The following is a 21,362-nucleotide window of genomic DNA, read 5'->3' on the forward strand; positions in this document are numbered from 1 at the left end:
CCAAAGGATCAGGCATCAAAATAACTCCAGCCTTCTCAACAGCAATGTGTGAAAAGGTAGAAAATGAGAACAATGCCTTCAAATTCTGAAGGAAACAATTTCCAACCTAGAATTCAATAGTCAGCGAAACTATTAGTCAAGTATGAATACAATAAAAATATTTTCATGGATATATGATTATTTCAAAAAAATGTATCTCCCGTGCAGTCCTTTTTACAAAGCTGTTGTAAAATGTGCTTCACTAAAACAAGAAAGAAGCGGGCACTCCATGCAAGAGCCAGGAATCTATCCTTAAAGAGGCATGAAGGAAATCCCCAGGGTGATGGTGAAGGGAATCCCAGGAAGACAGCTGTGCAGGAATAGAGATAAACAGTCTAGACTGGATTATGTCTGAGGAGAGACATTTTCAGGAAGATGAAAATGTGACTAATGCACCTGAGCATGATGAAAGGGAACTAGATAACTGGAGAAGAGTTTGGGATTGGATTAGGAAGGAGATGTAGAAAAGTCAACATGTGTAAACAAGACTATTACTAATTCCAGGGAAAGCCAAAAATTGTGCAAGTAAAGAAAACTAATCATAGTTTACTACAACTCAGTTGAGCCTACCATTTATGTATTCATAATAATGGAAATACTGAATATTGATCTAATTAAAATTATTATGCCAGACATAACTGCATTGGAAAGATGGAGGCATGTTGGGATAAAACCAAAGGAGCAAGAATGTGAGCTAAATCTTCATCTACCAACTTGAATATTCAATAACTAATGCCTAAAATGAAAAAGAAAGAACAATAAAATTATATTCTTTAGGGACATGGTGGAGATCACCCAACAATGCATAGCTAAAGAGAGGTAAAAGTGGTTGCTTCTTGGCTGGGAGAGATTAGAAGTGGGGTAAGTAGATCATAGGACTGCCATTTTCTCCTTTTTAAAAAATAACAAATCTTTTAGAACTATTAATTCTTTAAGTGATATAAAGATATAGATAGTTGTAGATACAAAACTTGAAAAAATAAGAACATTAAAAAGACTGAAATAGAGCAAAATATGAATCGTGGTTATCTTTAGATGGTTTTGGTTTTCTTCTTTCTACTTTGCTGTATTTTTTATCCTGATAGCATTATATATATATATACACACACACCTCATTGTAAACAAGAAATTGAAACTCAGAAAAGTCAGATAAATTTCCTAATTTCAAATATCTTATAAGTGTTAGAGCTAGGATTCCACTGCAAGTCTGTCTCATTTGAATCATTTTTATCTTTCATCAAAGCATTCAATCTTTGTTAAAATCTGAGAGGCAAAATTGGCATGCCTCACCATTCTCTCCCATCTCTGAAGGTCCATAGTGCCTCTTTTGTACATCATACAAAGTGTAACACTTGATTGGTTTCATTATTTGTTTACTTATTTGTCTATCTATATACTTATTCATATTCATCTAATTTCAGAAAGATGAGAGAATGGATTCCAAAGGTACATAGACTATTACAAACTAAAATAAAATAACAAAAATGAAACAAAGGACATTTGATTATTCAGGTTTTGTTTTGTCAGACTGCTAAATGAGTCACACTCAGTTTTCCTTCTCTGCTTGCGGAGGGTAAGTGTCCTGGGACTGAGTCCCAAGCTTCTTATGTTTTTCCATCAGTGCCTAGGAAAGTCCTGGGTACACAAATACTCAATGAATGTTTGTTGGTTTGACTTGCCAGCAAAGCTGTGGCTCCTAGGGAAGTGACTTCAGCTTCTTTATTTTCTTGGTGTGACTGTCTTAAAAGGGGAGTAAGTGAGCCTTTCTTTGTAACTGACTGTATTTGAGAATGCAGCGTGACAGACAAAACATTCATCTCATTCATGGAGAATTGTAAAATCCAGCAGAAGAGCTCTCTTTTTAACCAGTGCTCACAATTTGTCCTTTTTCACCCTTCCTTGGCAAATCATGCAGTGTTCCTTCTTAAAAATGGGTAAAGTGCCAGCAGAACTTAGAAGAGGGACTGATTCTATCTCTATTCTGACCAGGTATATAGCAGACTGTAATTTAATGTCAGCACCTTTCTGTTGCCATAGTGAGATACATTTACTTCTGTTCAAAGATCATGCGGCCCTGACAAAGCAAATACCCTCTGACTCCCACTATTAATTATCCTTCAGTTGCTACAGAGTTTTCACCCATGTCCTCACTTAGGAGACTTGGTGGTTGTGAAGCAGATGGAGTCCACAATCTCAAGAGCAGTTCTTAATGCTTTGAGCTCAAAGAGTGAGTAAGTCAATGCGTGAGGCTTTTAAGATGTAAATCCAATGTCTGCAGAGAAATCTGAAGCTGTAATATTAGAACAACATTCAAATGAGGACTTCATTGACTAGCTCATTAAGAAGTCCTTTGATAATAGCATGTTGGTGAGACTTTTCTTAGAAGGTACATATTACAAATGGTGATGTGCTAAGAAATCAACATAAAGGAAAACATAAAAATTTTCCTCCAGAGCCATCTTTTTTCTGTAGAACTTTAATGATGATACCTCATTCCTTTGTACCTTAATTAAAAAGGTTAATTATGCACCTACTATGATATGTCCAAAATGGTTTTAGGTGATGTGGATATAGTGATGAACAAGACACGCCTAGTGTCTGCCTTCATGGAGTCTATATTCTTGGCAATGTTGGTCCTGTGTGAAGTCCTAACATTATTTTGCTTAATGTTTTGGCAAGAGAGGCAATGTTGGCTGGGCGTGGTGGCTCACACCTGTAATCCCAGAACTTTGGGGGGCCAAGGTGGGCAGATCACCTGAGGTCAGGAGTTCAAGACCAGCCTGACCAACATGGAGAAACCCTGTCTCTCCTAAAAATACAAAATTAGCCAGGCGTGGTGGTGCACGTCTGTAATCCCAGCTACTCGGGAGGCTGAGGCAGGAGAATCACTTGAACCCGGGAGGTGGTGGTTGTGGTGAGCTGAGATCACGCCATACTCTTGCACGCCAGTCTGGGCAACAAGAGCAAAACTCCATTTCAAAAAAAAAAAAAAAAAATTCTGCATTCTGGGCTGATACAAAGGCAATTCATCTGGTAATAATAGCAATAACATAAATAGCAGTAATAATAATACATTATTGAGTTCCTATTCTCTGACAAAAATGGTTGATAAGCACCTTTGATATGGCTTATTTTACCTACTCCTCCTTATAACCTTAGAAGGTTTATTGTATCTGGTCAAAATTGAAAGAAGAAATTGAAACTCACAGAGGGTAAATAATTAAAGTTCATAACCAGTAAGTAGTACAGACACACCCAAACCCAGAGTTTCATGCTCATAGTCACCAAGTATTCAGAAACTTTTAGGACTCATCACAATATTAAAATCATGGAACTTGGAGCCACACAAAGTCAGATTACCCTGACCCTGGGTAATTTAACTTTTCTGGGTTTATGTAACATATCTATAAAGTAGCAATAATAATATTACCACCTCATGCTGTTTTGGTAAAAAGTAAATAAGATAATGTATATTAAGGTATTTGGATAGTGCCTATACACGTATATATGCTACTTAATAGACAGTAATATAATTATTAACTCTGACCTAAGATGTGGCACAGTGCAGGTAGCAGAAGTTCTATCATTAATCATTTACAGACACTTAGTATATTGCTTCAAACACATAAGGATAGAGGCAAGGTGGAGGGGAGATCTAAAAAATGGATTGAGTCAACATTTATGTAAATACTTATCTACTGAGAGCTTCTTCACCTCAGGATTTGGGTCACTTTAAATGCATCCTCCCTGCCCTCCTCTGCCTGGCTACCTTTGGAACTCCAACCCATTCTGCAAGGCACAGTTAAAATGCTGCCCATCCCTGAAGCTTTTTTATTTTCTAAAGTAGGAAGAGATTTCTCTCACCTTAGAACTCCTATAAACACCTGCACATTAGTTCTAGGCAGGCTTTAACAAAATCCTCAAGGGATCTTTGAAAATAGATTCCCAGGTCCAGCCTCCAGAGAATCTGATTCAGATAAGGCCAATGAATCTGAATTTAAAAACATATATTTGTGTGGTTTTGACGGGTGGACACATTTGAGAATCATGGCAGGACCATTTATGTGGCTCTCAATAAATATACACTACTTTATACTGCAGTTATTTATTTATGTTTCATCTCTTTTCCTGAGAAGTTACCTTCCTGATCATCCAATGCAGAGATAAATTAAGAAAATCTGTAGGAAAGAATAGAACATCAAGTCCTTGCAACGTTCTTCTGAGGTTATAATAATCTCCTCTAGGATGCTTTGCTGGATTTCCCTGGACTAGGTTCTTTTTCTGCTACATTCTCCCATTACAGATCTCCCTACAGCAACACTGCTTATATTACTCGGAACTTGAATCTATTTTGCTAAAAAAAAATGTTAAAAATTAAATTATCAGAAGGATATTGGGGATGCCTGCAGAGTAATCAAAATAGGATCTATATGGATATAGAGCCAGGCACATTAATGCCATCAGCACTAGCCCTTTATGTTGTGATTCTACTTTATTCCAAATGTCAGCTTTATCCTGTTGGATATGCTGATCTTTTTTCTCTACGTTCAGCCAGTTCTGTTCTCATGTTCTGGAAGCTTGTGACAGAGGGGGAGTATGCATTTCCAGATCAGAAGATCCAGAGTAAAAACTATTGGAATGGCCTGAGTCACGGTTCCAATCCTAGTCCAAGGCATCTGGCTAGGGATGTGAGAGATGATGAGTGACAGATACAGTGACAGCAAGTGGTTGATGGGCTCTGAGTTGTGAGAGAGGGTCTGTGAAAAATGAAAGACCCTGCATAAGAAGAGGAGAAGCAGAAATATGGACATTGTTGTGAGTCAGGTCTTGACCCAACTCTGTGCTGCTTATTCTACTTTCTTGTGCACGATTGACTATGTGCGTTTAATAGAATGCAGTAAAGAACAGTGTTGGAGGGCAGCTGTGGAGTCCACTTGAGTGGGACTCTACCACTCTGCCACTTATCGACTTTATGGCCTTGAGAAAGGTACTTAATTTCTCTGGGTTGCAGTTTGTTCACTTAAAAACATGGCAATAAAAGTAATACTGTTTCAGAATTGGCGCAAAATTAGGATAATATACGTAACATATTTAGAATAATGATGGGTATTCCTTATATAAATGTTAGATATTAGCTACTATGAACTTTTCTGTTGTTCCACTAGATTGTAGGCCCCCTGAAGGCAGGCAACTTTGGGCTTCTTTCTCCCAGCACCTAGCACAATGGCTGTTACCTAGTAAGCAGTCAGTAATTGTGTGTTGTTGTCAGTGAACACAGACTGAGTTCAGTGAGTAATGTCTTGGAAAGCCTCTACTGCACCTAGGACTTTCGTCTATACTGAGACAGAAAAATGAAATCCTCTCTAGACTGGAGAGCAGAAGCCAGACGTGTGGGCAACGGAACTGTAACTGTTTCCATGTCAAATTGACTTTGATTTTAGAGAATCACAGCACTGAGGAGTGTCATGTTTAAGCAGCAAATTCATATAGCAAATTAACATGCCAAAAAAGGCATGCAAGACTCTTACTTTTTTTCCTTCTCTCTGGGGAATTTATCTTATTTTGGTTTTATCTTGGAATTTATCTTATCTTGAACTTATTCAGACTGCATTGGCTTAATTTGCTATCAACTGGGGCTGTATAGTGCACTGGAATTTAATGTGTTGTATATGTGAAATATTTACCAAATAACCGCATAACCAAGATATGGAGGACCTACTGTAAGAGGAGATTCTTGCAAAGCACCTTAAAAGCATACACTCAATAATCACATTGGCATGACTGCATACAGGGAGATACTCAGTTGTTTTAACTTTTCATTTAAGTAGTAGCAGAATGACTTTTTGGGAACTTTGGAATTTGGAAACCTTTTAATTCTATGTATTGAATATCAATTATGTAATTTAGTCTAAGGTTATATGCTTGAAACAGATTTCAAAAACAAAAGCAGCAGCAATGACAGCAAAAATGCCTGTCAAAAGCAATTGGTTTTAAATATAAATACATAATTTTAACAATCTTGAAGTTTAAAAAAGCCTATGAAAAACACAAACCCAGAGAGACAAACAAGAAAAGATTAATACATTTAACTGCATAAAATTTAAAACTACATTACTGAAAAAAAATTTGAGACAGGGTCTCTGTTGCCCAGGCTGGGGTGCAGCGGTGTGATCACAGCTTACTGTAGCCTTGACTTCCCAGGCTTAAGGGCTCCTATGATCCTCCCATCTCAGCCTCCGAAGCAGCTGGGACCACAGGCATGCATCACTACACTCGGCTAATGTTTAATTTTTTTTGTTGTTGAAACGGAGTCTCCCTATGTTGCTCAGGCTGGTCTCGTACTCCTGGGCTCAAGTGATTCTCCTGCCTCAGCCACTCAAAGTGCTAGAATTACAGGTATGAACCACTGAGCCTGGCTTTAAAAGGTTTTAAAATCAAAAGCCAAATGGACAACCTAGAAAAAATACTCCTGAGATGTGTTAAACAGAGTTAATTGACTCACCATTTTTAAGTGTGCTTACATATCAAAAAATCTAATAACTCATTAAAGATATGCAAAGCACATAAAAAGGCAGTTTGCTGAAAAAATACACATATAAATATATGCAGCTTCACTCAGCATTAAAGAAATAAAGTAAATCAATAATTCAGTCTTTTTCACTTGTCAGATGAAGAACAGTTAATGTAGTAGTGTTGGCAAGGTGGTGGACAAAAAGTTATTCTTATATGTTTTTGATATCAAGGAGATTTGATGCAACATCTCTGAGGAGTCAGTTGATAATATCTATAAAATTAGAAAATTAACATATTCTTTGCCCAGCATTTCCACTTTTATCAACTTTGCTTATAAACGTAGACACAGAAGCCCATCAAGAATGCTCAAGGTAGTTTTGGTAATCGTAGATAATTTTTTTTTTTTTCGATGGTGTCTTGCTCTGTCACCCAGGGTGGAGTGCAATGGCACGATCTCAGCTCACTGCAATGTCCGCCTCCTGGGTTCAAGGGATTCTCCTGCCTCAGCCTCCTGAGTAGCTGGGATTATAGGCGCACGCCACCACACCCATCTAATTTTTGTATTTTTAGTAGAGACTGGGTTTCACCATGTTAGACAGGGTGGGCTTGAACTCCTGACCTCAGGTCATCCACCCGCCTCAGCCTCCCAAAGTTCTGAGATTACAGACATGAGCCATCACACCCAACAATCGAAGATAATTAAACCATTTTTCAAAATCCATCAATAAGTCAAATATTTTATGGTACATTTACACAATAAAATACAAATTAGCTACTTAAAAATAATTAGATCTATATGTGATGGTATGAATGGACATAGGCAATGTGTTATATAGAAAGGGTTTAACCATGTATGCTCCCATAGGAATGATAGTATGTTGCTATTGCCTTTAGGAAGGAGTACATATATGCAGAGAGAATCTCTTAAAGGATACACAAGGAGTTGTTAATAATGGTTGCTTCATGGAACTGGAACTGAAAACTTGGAAGGGGAAGATAGCTTAGTTTTCATTGAATAGTTGTACTTAAAAAAAATTTGTACTTTTTAGTTTTCAGTGGACCAGACATTTTGCTTCTGGTTTATAATGTCTCATCCTCAGAGTCACCTGAGTTAGATTTAATTAGCTCCATTTTACAGACAGGGACATTGCGATTTGAAAGACTGAGTAACTAGTCTAAGGTTCACAGCTGGTGTCCTTCTTTCTTCATCAGTAGAAAGATTTACAGTCTTGGAAGAGTGTAAGTGTCCAGGAAATTATCCATTTCTTCTAGATTTTCTAGTTTATTTGCGTAGAGGTGTTTATAGTATTCTCTGATGGTAGTTTGTATTTCTGTGGGTCAGTGGTGATATCCCCTTTATCATTTTTTACTGCGTCTATTTGATTCTTCTCTCTTTTCTTCTTTATTAGTCTTGCTAGCAGTCTGTCAATTTTGTTGATCTTTTCAAAAAACCAACTCCTGGATTCATTGATTTTTTGGAGGGTTTTTTGTGTCTCTATCTCCTTCAGTTCTGCTCTGATCTTAGTTATTTCTTGCCTTCTGCTAGCTTTTGAATGCGTTTGCTCTTGCTTCTCTAGTTCTTTTAATTGTGATGTTAGAGTGTCAATTTTAGATCTTTCCTGCTTTCTCTTGTGGGCATTTAGTGCTATAAATTTCCCTCTACACACTGCTTTAAATGTGTCCCAGAGATTCTGGTATGTTGTATCTTTGTTCTCATTGGTTTCAAAGAACATCTTTATTTCTGCCTTCATTTCATTATGTACCCAGTAGTCATTCAGGAGCAGGTTGTTCAGTTTCCATGTAGTTGAGCGGTTTTGATTGAGTTTCTTAGTCCTGAGTTCTAGTTTGATTGCACTGTGGTCTGAGAGACAGTTTGTTACAATTTCTGTTCTTGTACATTTGCTGAGGAGTGCTTTACTTCCAATTATGTGGTCAATTTTGGAATAAGTGCTATGTGGTGCTGAGAAGAATGTACATTCTGTTGATTTGGGGTGGAGAGTTCTATAGATGTCTATTAGGTCTGCTTGCTGCAGAGATGAGTTCAGTTCCTGGATATCCTTGTTAACTTTCTGTCTCGTTGATCTGTCTAATGTTGACAGTGGAGTGTTGAAGTCTCCCATTATTATTGTATGGGAGTCTAAGTCTCTTTGTAAGTCTCTAAGGACTTGCTTTATGAATCTGGGTGCTCCTGTATTGGGTGCATATATATTTAGGATAGTTAGCTCTTCCTGTTGAATTGATCCCTTGACCATTATGTAATGGCCTTCTTTGTCTCTTTTGATCTTTGATGGTTTAAAGTCTGTTTTATCAGAGACTAGGATTGCAACCCCTGCTTTTTTTTGTTCTCCATTTGCTTGGTAAATCTTCCTCCATCCCTTTATTTTGAGCCTATGTATGTCTCTGCGTGTGAGATGGGTCTCCTGAATACAGCAGACTGATGGGTCTTGACTCTTTATCCAGTTTGCCAGTCTGTGTCTTTTAATTGGAGCATTTAGTCCATTTACATTTAAGGTTAAGATTGTTATGTGTGAACTTGATCCTGCCATTATGATATTAACTGGTTATTTTGCTCATTAGTTGATATAGTTTCTTCCTAGCCTCGATGGTCTTTACATTTTGGCATGTTTTTGAGATGGCTGGTACCGGTTGTTCCTTTCCATGTTTAGTACTTCCTTCAGGGTCTCTTGTAAGGCAGGCCTAGTGGTGACAAAATCTCTAAGCATTTGCTTATCTGTAAAGGATTTTATTTCTCCTTCACTTATGAAACTTAGTTTGGCTGGATATGAAATTCTGGGTTTAAAATTCTTTTCTTTAAGAATGTTGAATATTGGCCCCCACTCTCTTCTGGCTTGCAGAGTATCTGCCGAGAGATCTGCTGTTAGTCTGATGGGCTTCCCTTTGTGGGTAACCCGACCTTTCTCTCTGGCTGCCCTTAAGATTTTTTCCTTCATTTCAACTTTGGTGAATCTGGCAATTATGTGTCTTGGAGTTGCTCTTCTTGAGGAGTATCTTTGTGGCGTTCTCTGTATTTCCTGGATTTGAATGTTGGCCTGCCCTACTAGGTTGGGAAAGTTCTCCTGGATGATATCCTAGGTAGTACCATTCAGGACATAGGCATGGGCAAAGACTTCATGTCTAAAACACCAAAAGCAACGGCAGCAAAAGCCAAAATTGACAAATGGGATCTAATTAAACTAAAGAGCTTCTGCACAGCAAAAGAAACTACCATCAGAGTGAACAGGCAACCTACAGAATGGGAGAAAATTTTTGCAATCTACTCATCTGACAAAGGGCTAATATCCAAAACCTACAAAGAACTCAAACAAATTTACGAGAAAAAAACAAACAACCCCATCAAAAAGTGGGCAAAGGATATGAACAGACATTTCTCAAAAGAAGACATTCATACAGCCAACAGACACATGAAAAAATGCTCATCATCACTGGCCATCAGAGAAATGCAAATCAAAACCACAATGAGATACCATCTCACACCAGTTAGAATGGCAATCATTAAAAAGTCAGGAAACAACAGGTGCTGGAGAGGATGTGGAAAAATAGGAACACTTTTACACTGTTGGTGGGATTGTAAACTAGTTCAACCATTATGGAAAACAGTATGGCGATTCCTCAAGGATCTAGAACTATATGTACCATATGACCCAGCCATCCCATTACTGGGTATATACCCAAAGGATTATAAATCATGCTGCCATAAAGACACATGCACACGTATGTTTATTGCGGCACTATTCACAATAGCAAAGACTTGGAATCAACCCAAATGTCCATCAGTGACAGACTGGATTAAGAAAATGTGGCACATATACACCATGGAACACTATGCAGCCATAAAAAAAGATGAGTTTGTGTCCTTTGAAGGGACATGGATGCAGCTGGAAACCATCATTCTTAGCAAACTATCACAAGAACAGAAAACCAAACACCGCATGTTCTCACTCATAGGTGGGAACTGAACAATGAGATCACTTGGACTCGGGAAGGGGAACATCACACACCGGGGCCTATTATGGGGAGGGGGGAGGGGGGAGGGATTGCACTGGGAGTTATACCTGATGTAAATGACGAGTTGATGGGTGCTGACAAGTTGATGGGTGCAGCACAGCAACATGGCACAAGTATACATATGTAACAAACCTGCACGTTATGCACATGTACCCTAGAACTTAAAGTATAATAATAATAATAATAATAAAAAGAAAGATTTACATAAACAGCAAAGTGTGCTGTTCTCAGTAGACTCACTTATGTTCATGATTTGGTACTTGCTCAAGCTGAAATCAATTTTTAGAAAAAATAAAATCTTTTACAAAGATTTTTACCTCAAAAATAGAAAAAACAAAGGGTTTCCTGCCTTACCTTCTACAAGGGTCTTCTCTGAAATTCCAAGCATCAGGGTGTTATAACAGACTCTAAAAAGGGTTTCATTTTTTATTTCCTTTAACATTGCTTGAGACTGAGAAGATGGTAAGTGAAATAAAACAAAGGAAATAAAAAGTATCATCACTGGGTTTCAGAATCAGCATGGTTTATGCTAAGGGAAAGACTTGGAAACCTTGATTCAACATATAATTCTAAAAGGAGACAGGAAGAAATCCCATCTTGTTTCCTCTGATTCTACCTTTGGGATGGGTAGGTATGTTACACAATAAGAATAACATTAAAATGACTGCTATAAAAATAGTAGTTAAGAGCCTGGGTCCAGAATGAGAAAGGTAGATATTGAATTTACCTGAGTACAACTAGGCAGACTCAAGTGAGTTGATTTTACCCACTCCTCCACTCAAATATTGGGTATGGCTTTGCAAAAACATTCAACCAGTTATCTGCATAATTGGTCTTAACTTTCCATGTGACTATAATAAATATAAACTTGCTAATGAGAAAAGTGTGATTTTAGTGTTTAAACTATTTTTTCCCAAATAATAGTTCCTAGATGCGGTTTATGAGCCTTATTGGGTACCCACACAAAGGAGATAGAATTGTCTGTTGGACTTTTTGGAAAACTTTCTTGGTTTTCAAAAAGGTATGTTTCTAAAGGATTTTTATGTGTAGTTTTGACTAAAAAAGGCTTTGCCTTACTTTTTGTTTTTAAAATCTAACCTCAACATTAATATGTCACTATACTAGTTATAACCATAACAAATTATTTCACCTCTATGAGCCTGAGTACCTTTAACTGTATACACTATACGGATGTGTAGATAGAAAGTGACACAAAAATGAAACATGTACTGACCACCCTCATAAACAGATCCCTTATGCATATAGAATGTCTGTGCCTGGTTGATTAGTGAAGGAATGTGTACCCACCCAAAAGAAAAACTCTGAAATAAGTACTTTTAGATATTTATTTTGTAATATTCCAAGTAATTATCACAACATTAAGGTGCATTCAACTTTGTCTGTTAATGTGATATACCTCCAGGCAACCTTTAGGGTACTGTACAGATACAATGGCTGCGAAGGCTGGGATGAAAAGACCTGTGCAAAGCAGGACTCTGAGGCACATAAGGAAGGCCTCAAAGTTACATTTCCTTGACTTCATGTCTAAAACACCAAAAGCAATGGCAACAAAAGCCAAAATTGACAAATGGGATCTAATTAAACTAAAGAGCTTCTGCACAGCAAAAGAAACTACCAGCAGAGTGAATAGGCAACCTACAGAATGGGAGAACATTTTTGCAATCTACTCATCTGACAAAGTGCTAATATCCAGAACCTACAAAGAACTCAAACAAATTTACGAGAAAAAAACAACTCCACCAAAAAGTGGGCAAAGGATATGAACAGACACTTCTAAAAAGAAGACATTCATGCAGCCAACAGACACATGAAAAAATGCTCATCATCACTGGCCATCAGAGAAATGCAAATCAAAACCACAATGAGATACCATCTCACACCAGTTAGAATGGCAATCATTAAAAAGTCAGGAAACAACAGGTGCTGGAGAGAATATGGAGAAATAGGAACACTTTTACACTGTTGGTGGGATTGTAAACTAGTTCAACCTTTGTGGAAGTCAGTGTGGTGATTCCTCAAGGATCTAGAACTAGAAATACCATTTGACCCAGTCATCCCATTACTGGGTATATACCCAAAGGATTATAAATCATGCTGCTATAAAGACACATGCACACATATGTTTATTGCGGCACTATTCACAATAGCAAAGACTTGGAACGAAGCGAAATGTCCATCAGTGACAGACTGGATTAAGAAAATGTGGCACATATACATCATGGAATACTATGCAGCCATAAAAAAGGATGAGTTCGTGTCCTTTGTAGGGACATGGATGCAGTTGGAAACTATCATTCTCAGCAAACTATCGCAAGAACAGAAAACCAAACACCGCATGTTCTCACTCACAGGTGGGAATTGAACCGTGAGAACACTTGGACACAGGAAGGGGAACATCACACACCAGGGCCTGTTGTGGGGAGGGGGGAGGGGGGAAGGATAGCATTAGGAGATATACCTAATGTAAATGACGAGTTAATGGGTGCAGCACACCAACATGGCACATGTATACATATGTAACAAACCTGCACGTTGTGCACATGTACCCTAGAACTTAAAGTATAATAAAAAAGAAAAAAAAGTTACATCTCCTTTGCCTGTTTTCTTGCAGGCCACATACCCTAGCCCAGCCCTGTCAGAATGAGTGAGAACCAGGTTCTGCTTTTGCCCACACTAAAGCACTACCTTCAAGGCCCCATAAAGACCCAGTGTCTCCAGACAGCCTTTCTGTCTTCTTAACATTCAGAGCTCCATGAACCAGAATGAAAGTTTTGGAACATGATACAAGGACAAGACCCAAGAAGTAAACACCACTAAGGTTAACCTTGCTTTAGAGGTTAGAGAAAACACTGCAAGGACACCACACCATAGACTACGAAAACTCCAAATGTGTTGAAATGATGCTGATTCCATTTACCTCCATATTGCCTGATAATACCCAGGTGCTACCATGGCAGCTTAAGGTGGTGTTTGCTGGGAGCTATGATACTCTTTCAGAAGTAATAGCACTGCTAGTAAAAGTAGTTGGTTCCAGGCAATGTTCTATGCACATGACCCATTTCATCTTCTTATAAACCTTGTGAAGTATATATTATTTTCATCCTCATTTTATAGATGCAGAAAAGGAAGCATAGATGTAAATTTCCAAGATTACACGGCTATTTATTGTTGGAGCTGAGATTTGAATTCAGGTTGTCTGTCTTCAGGGACTGTGCTCTTAATCTCAGCGGTCATCAAACTTTTCTGTAAAGAGCCAGGTAGTAAATATTGTGGGTTTATATACATTCTCTATTGCATATCCACTGGTTTTCAAACGTAATCCTATACAAATTCAAAAACCATTCTTAGCTCATAAGAACTACACAAAAACAGATTGCAAGTCCAATTTGGCATTTACTGTTCATATTGAGTAAGGGTTTAAGAACATAGTGAGTACACTATTCCACAGTCCCCTTAGGCAAATCCTATATGTTTATAGTACTATTAGATTTCTGTTGACAAAATAATCCACAATTCTGATTTCATCTCTCTCTCTCTCTCTCTCTCTGATTTTGTCCAAATTTACGAGGTTTAGTTGCATTTTCAACTTAGTCTTCCTGCTAACTAGTGATTCTGTTGTTGAACATTTAAGAAGGGACTGTCAGGATTGAATAAGAGAGTCTCTTCCATTCACATTTTTTTTTTTTTTTTTTTGAGAAAGGATCTCACTCTGTTGCCCAGGCTGGTGTGCAGTGGTGCAATCACAGATAACTGCAGCCTCAGCCTCTTAGATTCAAGTTCTTCCTGCCTCAATTTCTGAGTAGCTGGGACTACAGATGTGCGCCACCATGCCTAGCAAATTTTTTATTTTTTGTAGAGACAGGACCTCACTGTGTTGCCCAAGCTAGTCTCAAACTCCTGGACTGAAACAATGCTCCTGCCTTGGCCTCCCAAAGTGCTGTGATTACAGGTGCGAGTTACTGCATCCAGTTCTTATAGTCACTTTTAATCTGTCATTGGCTTTCTCATTAGGTTGTATTTTTATACAAGGAAGTGACTTTAGACAGTATGGCACTAGACTAGAGGCTGTGTTTTTCTTTGATAAAGGCATAAATGAGATAAATGGCTCTAAGACTTTAGGCTTGTCCCTTTTCTGAGAAGTGACATTTGGGAGGTCACATTTAGTCAAAGCAGTTTTGCTAGTATAAATTTACCAGGATCCTGACATGTAATCCTGTATCATTTGCAGTAAGGTTAAAATGGTTTATGAAAGAAGGTGGTTCATGAAATGGATTAGTATCAAGCTGGAACTTCATGCTTTCTAGGTACCTGCTGTAATCTTGGAGATTCAAAATGTCATCATGGCATTCTAGGCTAGGCTGGTAGTGGAGAAATCACTGTGAGTTATTGGATTTGCTCAAGATAAAATCTTGAACTTGCAAATAAATCCTCAGCTTTTTTAAAACACTCTTGTGGTAAATAACACACAACTCAGATTCATGTAATGGATGTAAGAAAATCATTGCTTTGGTTATTTCAGTATGAAACTCAAGAGAAAACCTACAGAAGTGTTTTTAAAATTATTCTGACCACAACCCAAGGCAAAACATATGCCAAAAAATATATCATCACATAATAAATGAAGCCGGGATTGTATATATATGTCTACTTCCAAGTATATGAAATGGAAGCAACAGTTTCAGAAGCAGTACTATGCTTACTACATTTGAGGCATTTCTGGTATTTTCTATTCTATTTAATTAAATTTTTAGTACCTCTTATTATTGCTACATTTATTTCATAACTCATTAATGGGTTTTGACTCACAGTTCAAAAACACTGCTTTAGAGAATCCAAATGTTCACACTATCCATATTTATAAGAACTAATTGTTTTGGGGTTCTTATGTATTCTTATAGCTTAGTTTGATCTATTTGCTAAGACCTGGCTATGTGAGAACTGCAAAGAGTTATGCCTTCAACTACCTAAGCCAAGAATTTTCTGAAGTGGCAGGGGAACCAGGGTGAGCAAAAGGACATATCATCTCCACCCTCATTGAGCTTATGCTATAGTGGATGAAATAAACTCAGAATTCAAGGCGTTTGAGAAGAAAAGTCATTCCCTTGAGTAACTATGTTAAGTACGTAAACACGTTTAGTAGTGCTTTCTTAGTACAAGTTGTCTTCTTTTGATCTAGGAGAGTAAGTCCAATTTTTTTCTCATGAGAAAATGGAGCCTCGAAGAGTCTGTCATTTATCTCTGGTCTCTTCATTATTTTGAGTCCAAGTACGGGATTATTTGTAATATACATGCTGCCTCACATGATCGAGTGGGTTTTATGATAGAAAGGGAGTTTGGAGTTGAGAAGAGGAAGTGATGATTAAGTCACATTGAAATGTTTGACTCTCAGATATCTTGGAAAGACTTTGAGAGGCACTGTAGCCAAACTTTTTCCTTCAGAAGGAGCTTATCTAGTTATTCTGGGTAATAGAGACAAACTAGGTCTTTTAAAGAGACAAATTATACCATTTAATGTTTCACAATATTTTCTGAAAAAACTCTTAAAATCCCTTATTTGGAATTAAATTCATCTAAATCCTTATTTCACAAACCAGGAAACAGAGTCAAACATTTTCTCAGTGATCAAGGCAAGAAACCAAAGATTGTCACCTGCACAGGAGAATCTATGATTTGTTCTTCTCATCATTATACATTTCACAAGCAGTGACTCAAAAAACCTATAAACTAATCAACTATTGCTTCTTCTAGGGACTGAAATTTTAAAATTTCAGACGTGGAGGATCGACTCTACTTCAAAGCAAAATTCAGTGGACTTCTGCACACATATCCATTCTAATCTGTTACAAGTCTGCACTTTGGAGATTAGTTCATGCTACACACTTAGAGGTGTAATAGTTTCCTACTTGGGAAAATTGAAATTACTTGGATACAAAAGAGTGGTTGTAGTAAGAAAAGAGGCAAGGAGAACATTTTAAAGTGCTGATCCTCGGTAAAGTCATACATATGATGCACCTGGGAGCAGATCTTTCTGAAGTCATTCTACGCTCAGAGATGTTTCTCCTTACCTTGCTGCCTATGTCAAATTCTCTGTGATATGTTCTTAGAGTCCCATGACCTCTCTTCTTAATTTGCAGCAGGAGCTTGAATTTCCCATTTATTTTTGTGACTATTTAGTCTATAAGAGTCTCTGTCTTTATAGGGCCCTTACTTGACTACAGACTCCATAAAGGCAGAGATTTTATTTTTACTCTATTATTATTGTATTTCCAGCACTAAGCACTATGATTAATACATAATAAGTGTTCAATAGATGTTTATTGGCTGATTAGATTGGCATTTTAAGGTAGCCTGAGATCATGTTATTTATTAGCTACTAAAGAGAAATTGGTAATTACTCATGATATTCTTCTTTTTTGTTGTTTTACAGTCAACTTTGACCACTTTGAAATTTTGCGAGCCATTGGGAAAGGCAGTTTTGGGAAGGTGAGAACAAATTGAAATGATTAAGCACCAGCAGGGTTATGTAGCCCAGGGAACAGAGGGTCCAGAAATGTTCATATTATTGAGTTGCTGGGACCACAAGGAAAGATAATTAAGTGAAAATGTTTTTATAATGGATTTTTATAAAATTATCACCACAGTTTAAGAAAAGCGCATGACAGGCAGCTACATAATGAACATACACTGTTCTCTAGAATAATCTCATTAAACTCAAATCTGTTTAGTCTCAGTAAACTTTAAGACTTTTCTTTCTACCCTAAAGGAGATGAAGATTTCAGAATCATTTTCAGATTCTACCAGCTGTACACCCAGTAATAGTTATCTCGTTTATGGAAGAGTTAATTATTTTCATGTGGGAAAGAAGCCACCTGATTTCTATTTGTTTCCTCATTTGTATAATGTTTTTATCTTAAGAAATATACATATTCAGTCTAATTTTTTTTGCAAGAAACTTCTGTATTCAAACCTTGATTACTAGTTTCTCAATGGAGACATACTTTAAGAGAATAATATTTCATATTAAACTTGCATTTTAAAATCATTTTCCATTTACTTTATCAGGTATTATATAGACCTCTAAAGAAATTTCAGAAACATGGACATTATATTTAGTGTTTTTCCAGTCCTTAAAGTCCTTTTTGGTTATATCATCTATGGTTGTAAACAGAAATTCTTTGCACAGTATTATTCAGCTTGACAGTTTAGTCATGTCTATTTCAGTCACTCAAAGCAGGATTAAGGATGTACTTGTTATTGGAATATTCCTGACATGGAGGCAGCTATTTTCACCAAAATGCTGTCTTAAGAACCCAAAAAGCAAAACCAGGCAAAATTGTTTGAGAAAAAAGAGATCCAAGAATTGAACTGGTGAATAGAAAAGAAAATGAAATTTTTAATCTAAAATCAGAGCTAAGTGGGAACTTTTAGCATTGTGTAATTTGCAAATGTTAAGGATCCAAGCCACAGCAAAGAACATGTCTTGTTCTGTCTCTCATCACCATGATCCACTATCTCCCTAATCACTCTCTCACTCGGGTTTTCACCATTAGGTCTGCATTGTACAGAAGAATGATACCAAGAAGATGTACGCAATGAAGTACATGAATAAACAAAAGTGTGTGGAGCGCAATGAAGTGAGAAATGTCTTCAAGGAACTCCAGATCATGCAGGGTCTGGAGCACCCTTTCCTGGTTAATTTGTGGTGAGTAATTTTACTGGACCTCTGAATAGAGACATTCCTGATATTGGTGTGCTAGGGGAGGTCCCCAAATGCCTCTGGGACCTCAGCCCTGGCTGGTTTCCAGGCTCTTGACATAATTGCAAGAAAGAGTTCAAGGATGAGTTGGAAAACAGTGAAAGTGCAGAGATTTATTGCAAAGTGAAAAGTACACACTCATGAGAGGGGAGCGTGGGTGGACTCCGGTGAGTGTCATGTAAGGGGATTTGAGGCTGCTGCCATATGGGTTTCTTTAACCAAGGGGTGAAACATTCATGAAGATCCTTGAAAAAAGATGGAGATTTCTTGGAACTGTGGTGCCACCTATTTTTACACCAAATATGAATGTTCCTAGAACTGTCATGGTGCTGGTGGGTGTATGATTTAGTATGTTACTGAGTGTACGATGAGGTCCTAGGTGAAACCTAGGTCAAATCCCGCATGATGGAGAGGACCCACAGACTCTCCGAAGGAAACGCACTGCTCCTGCAGGACCCAGGAGACTCCCCAAAAACTGTGAGTGCCCCAGCTGCGGAAGTGGGAAAGGGAGACCCTCCTTTCCCAAACACACACCCCCACTGGAGAAGCTGAAGGTCTGTTTGCTGGAGAAGTTTCTGACTTTACCTGGAGCTGAGTCAAGCTGAAAAGCCTAGTGAAATACACCAGGAGAGGAAGCCGCAGAAAGGCCCTGGGAGATTGCTGGGTCCCCAAGCATGCCATTCCTGCCTGGCACCACAGGGATCCAATGGGAGAGGAGACGGGGATAAAATTCCACAGGGAGAAGCAAATCTCTAGCTGAACTTTGTAACATTTTGAACAGGGTGAGAAAGCGCCTGGCCAGGACTCCGGGGAGGGCACAAATCCAGTGTGCATACTCCACAGGCAGGGGATAAACCAAGCCCTTTTCTTTTGCAGCTGGGAGGTCGGTAGCCTGGGGCAGGTTGCCGATATTGCTTCTCTGCTTGGAAACAACGTGGCAGCTGTGTGTGTGTGTGTGGTGGTGGGGTGGGGGGTAGGGGCGGTGGGGGGAACACGGTGGGAGTGAGACTGGCCCTGACAATCCGCAGAGACAGCCATAATCCTCCTAGGCACACAACTCCAGTGACCTGGGAATCCCAGCCCCATCCCCCACAGCAGCAACAGCAAGGCCCATCCAAGGGAGTCTGAGTTCAGAGACACCTAGCCCTGCCCCCACCTGATGGTCCTTCCCTACTCACTCTGGTATCAGAAGACAAAAGGCATATATCTTGGGAGTTCTAGGGCCCTGCCCACTGCCAGTTTCTCCCCATACCACCACAGCTGATGCTCTCTGGAAAAGCGCCACCCCCTGGCAGGAGGACAACCAGCACAAACATAGAATATTAACCAAAGCTAAGAACCCTTACAGAGTCCATTGCACTCCCTGCCACCTCCAACAGAATAGGCACTGGTATCCACAGCTGACAGACTCACAGACGGTTCACATCACAGGACTCTGTGCACACAACTTCCAGTACCAGAGACAACGATCACTGCAGTTCAGCTCACAGGGAACCATATCCATAGAAAAAGGAGGAGAGTACTATATCAAAGGAACACCCCGTGGGACAAAAGAATCTGAACAAGACCTTCCCTTTGAAAGAGCCTACCCAAGTGAGAAGGAACCAGAAAACCAACCCTGGTAATATGACAAAACAAGGCACTCGATGGCCCAAAAAAATCACACTAGTTCACCAGCAATGGATCCAAACCAAGAAGAAATCCCTGATTTACCTGAAAAAGAATTCAGGAGGTTAGTCATTAAACTAATCAGGAAAGGGCCAGAGAAAGGCAAAGCTCAATGCAAGGGAATCCAAAATACAAGAAGTGAAGGGAGAAATACTCAAGGAAATAGATAGCTTAAAGAAAAAACAATAAAAAACTCAGGAAACTTTAGACACACTTCTAGAAATGCAAAATGCTCTGGAACGTCTCAGCAATAGAATTGGACAAGTAGAAGAAAGAAATTCAGAGCTCGAAAACAATGTCTTCAAATTAACACAATCGAACAAAGACAAAGAAAAAAGAATAAGAAAATACAAACAAAACCCCCAAGAAGCCTGAGATTATGTTAAATGACCAAACCTGAGAATAATCGGTGTCCCTGAGAAAGAAGAGAATTTTAAAAGCTTGGAAGATATATTTGAGGGAATAATTGAGGAAAACTTCCCCGGCCTTGCTAGAAATCTAGACATCCAAATACAAGAAGCACAAAGAACATCTGGGTAATTCATTGCAAAAAGATCTTTGCTTAGGCACACTGTCTTCCTTTTGGTGGGTTCATGGTCTCGCTGACTTCAGGAGTGAAGCTGCAGACCTTCACAGTGAGTGTTACAGCTCTTAAAGGCAGTGCGTCTGGAGTTGTTCATTCTTCCAGGTGGGTTCGTGGTCTCGCTGGCCTCAGGAGTGAAGCTGCAGACCTTCGCGGTGAGTGTTACAGCTCAAAAAGGCGGCGTGGACTCAAAGAGTGAGCAGCAGCAAGACTGTGAAGAGTGAAAGAACAAAGCTTCCACAGTGTGGAATGGGACCCAACCAGGTTGCCACTGTTGGCTCAGGCAGCCTGCTTTTATTCCCTTATCTGATCCCACCCACATGCTGCTGATTGGTCCATTTTACAGAGAGCTGATTGGCCCATTTCATAAAGAGCTGATTGGTCCGTTTTGACAGGGTGCTGATTGGTGCATTTACAATCCTTTAGCTAGACACTGAGCGCAAGACAGAAAAGTTCTCCAAATTCCCACTAGATTAGCTAGATACAGAGTACTGACTGGTGCGTTTACAAACCTTGAGCTAGACAAAGAGTGCTGATTGGTGCATTTACAATCCTCCAGCTAGACATAAAGGTTCTCCAAGTCCCCACTAGACTCAGGAGCCCAACTGGCTTCACCTAGTGGATCCCGCACCGGGTCCACAGGCGGAGCTGCCCGCCAGTCCCACGCCATGCGCCCGCACTCCTCAGCCCTTGGATGGTTGATGGGACCAGGCACCATGAAGCAGAGGGCGGCGCTCGTTGGGGAGACTCAGGTCA

General features: G+C 39.0%; 1 protein-coding gene across 1 annotated transcript in view; it reads left to right on the top strand.

Moving 5' to 3' along the window:
* STK32A (serine/threonine kinase 32A) overlaps positions 1-21,362 on the top strand; it is a 155,231-nt gene that overhangs the window by 28,801 nt on the left and 105,068 nt on the right. The window contains exons 3-4 of the mRNA XM_003900313.5: positions 17,027-17,082; positions 18,150-18,301. Coding sequence (XP_003900362.3) covers positions 17,027-17,082; positions 18,150-18,301 — 208 coding nt within the window. The remainder of the gene's footprint in view (positions 1-17,026; positions 17,083-18,149; positions 18,302-21,362) is intronic.

The sequence above is a fragment of the Papio anubis genome, chromosome 5 (assembly GCF_008728515.1).
Source record: "Papio anubis isolate 15944 chromosome 5, Panubis1.0, whole genome shotgun sequence".
Lineage (NCBI taxonomy): Eukaryota > Metazoa > Chordata > Mammalia > Primates > Cercopithecidae > Papio > Papio anubis.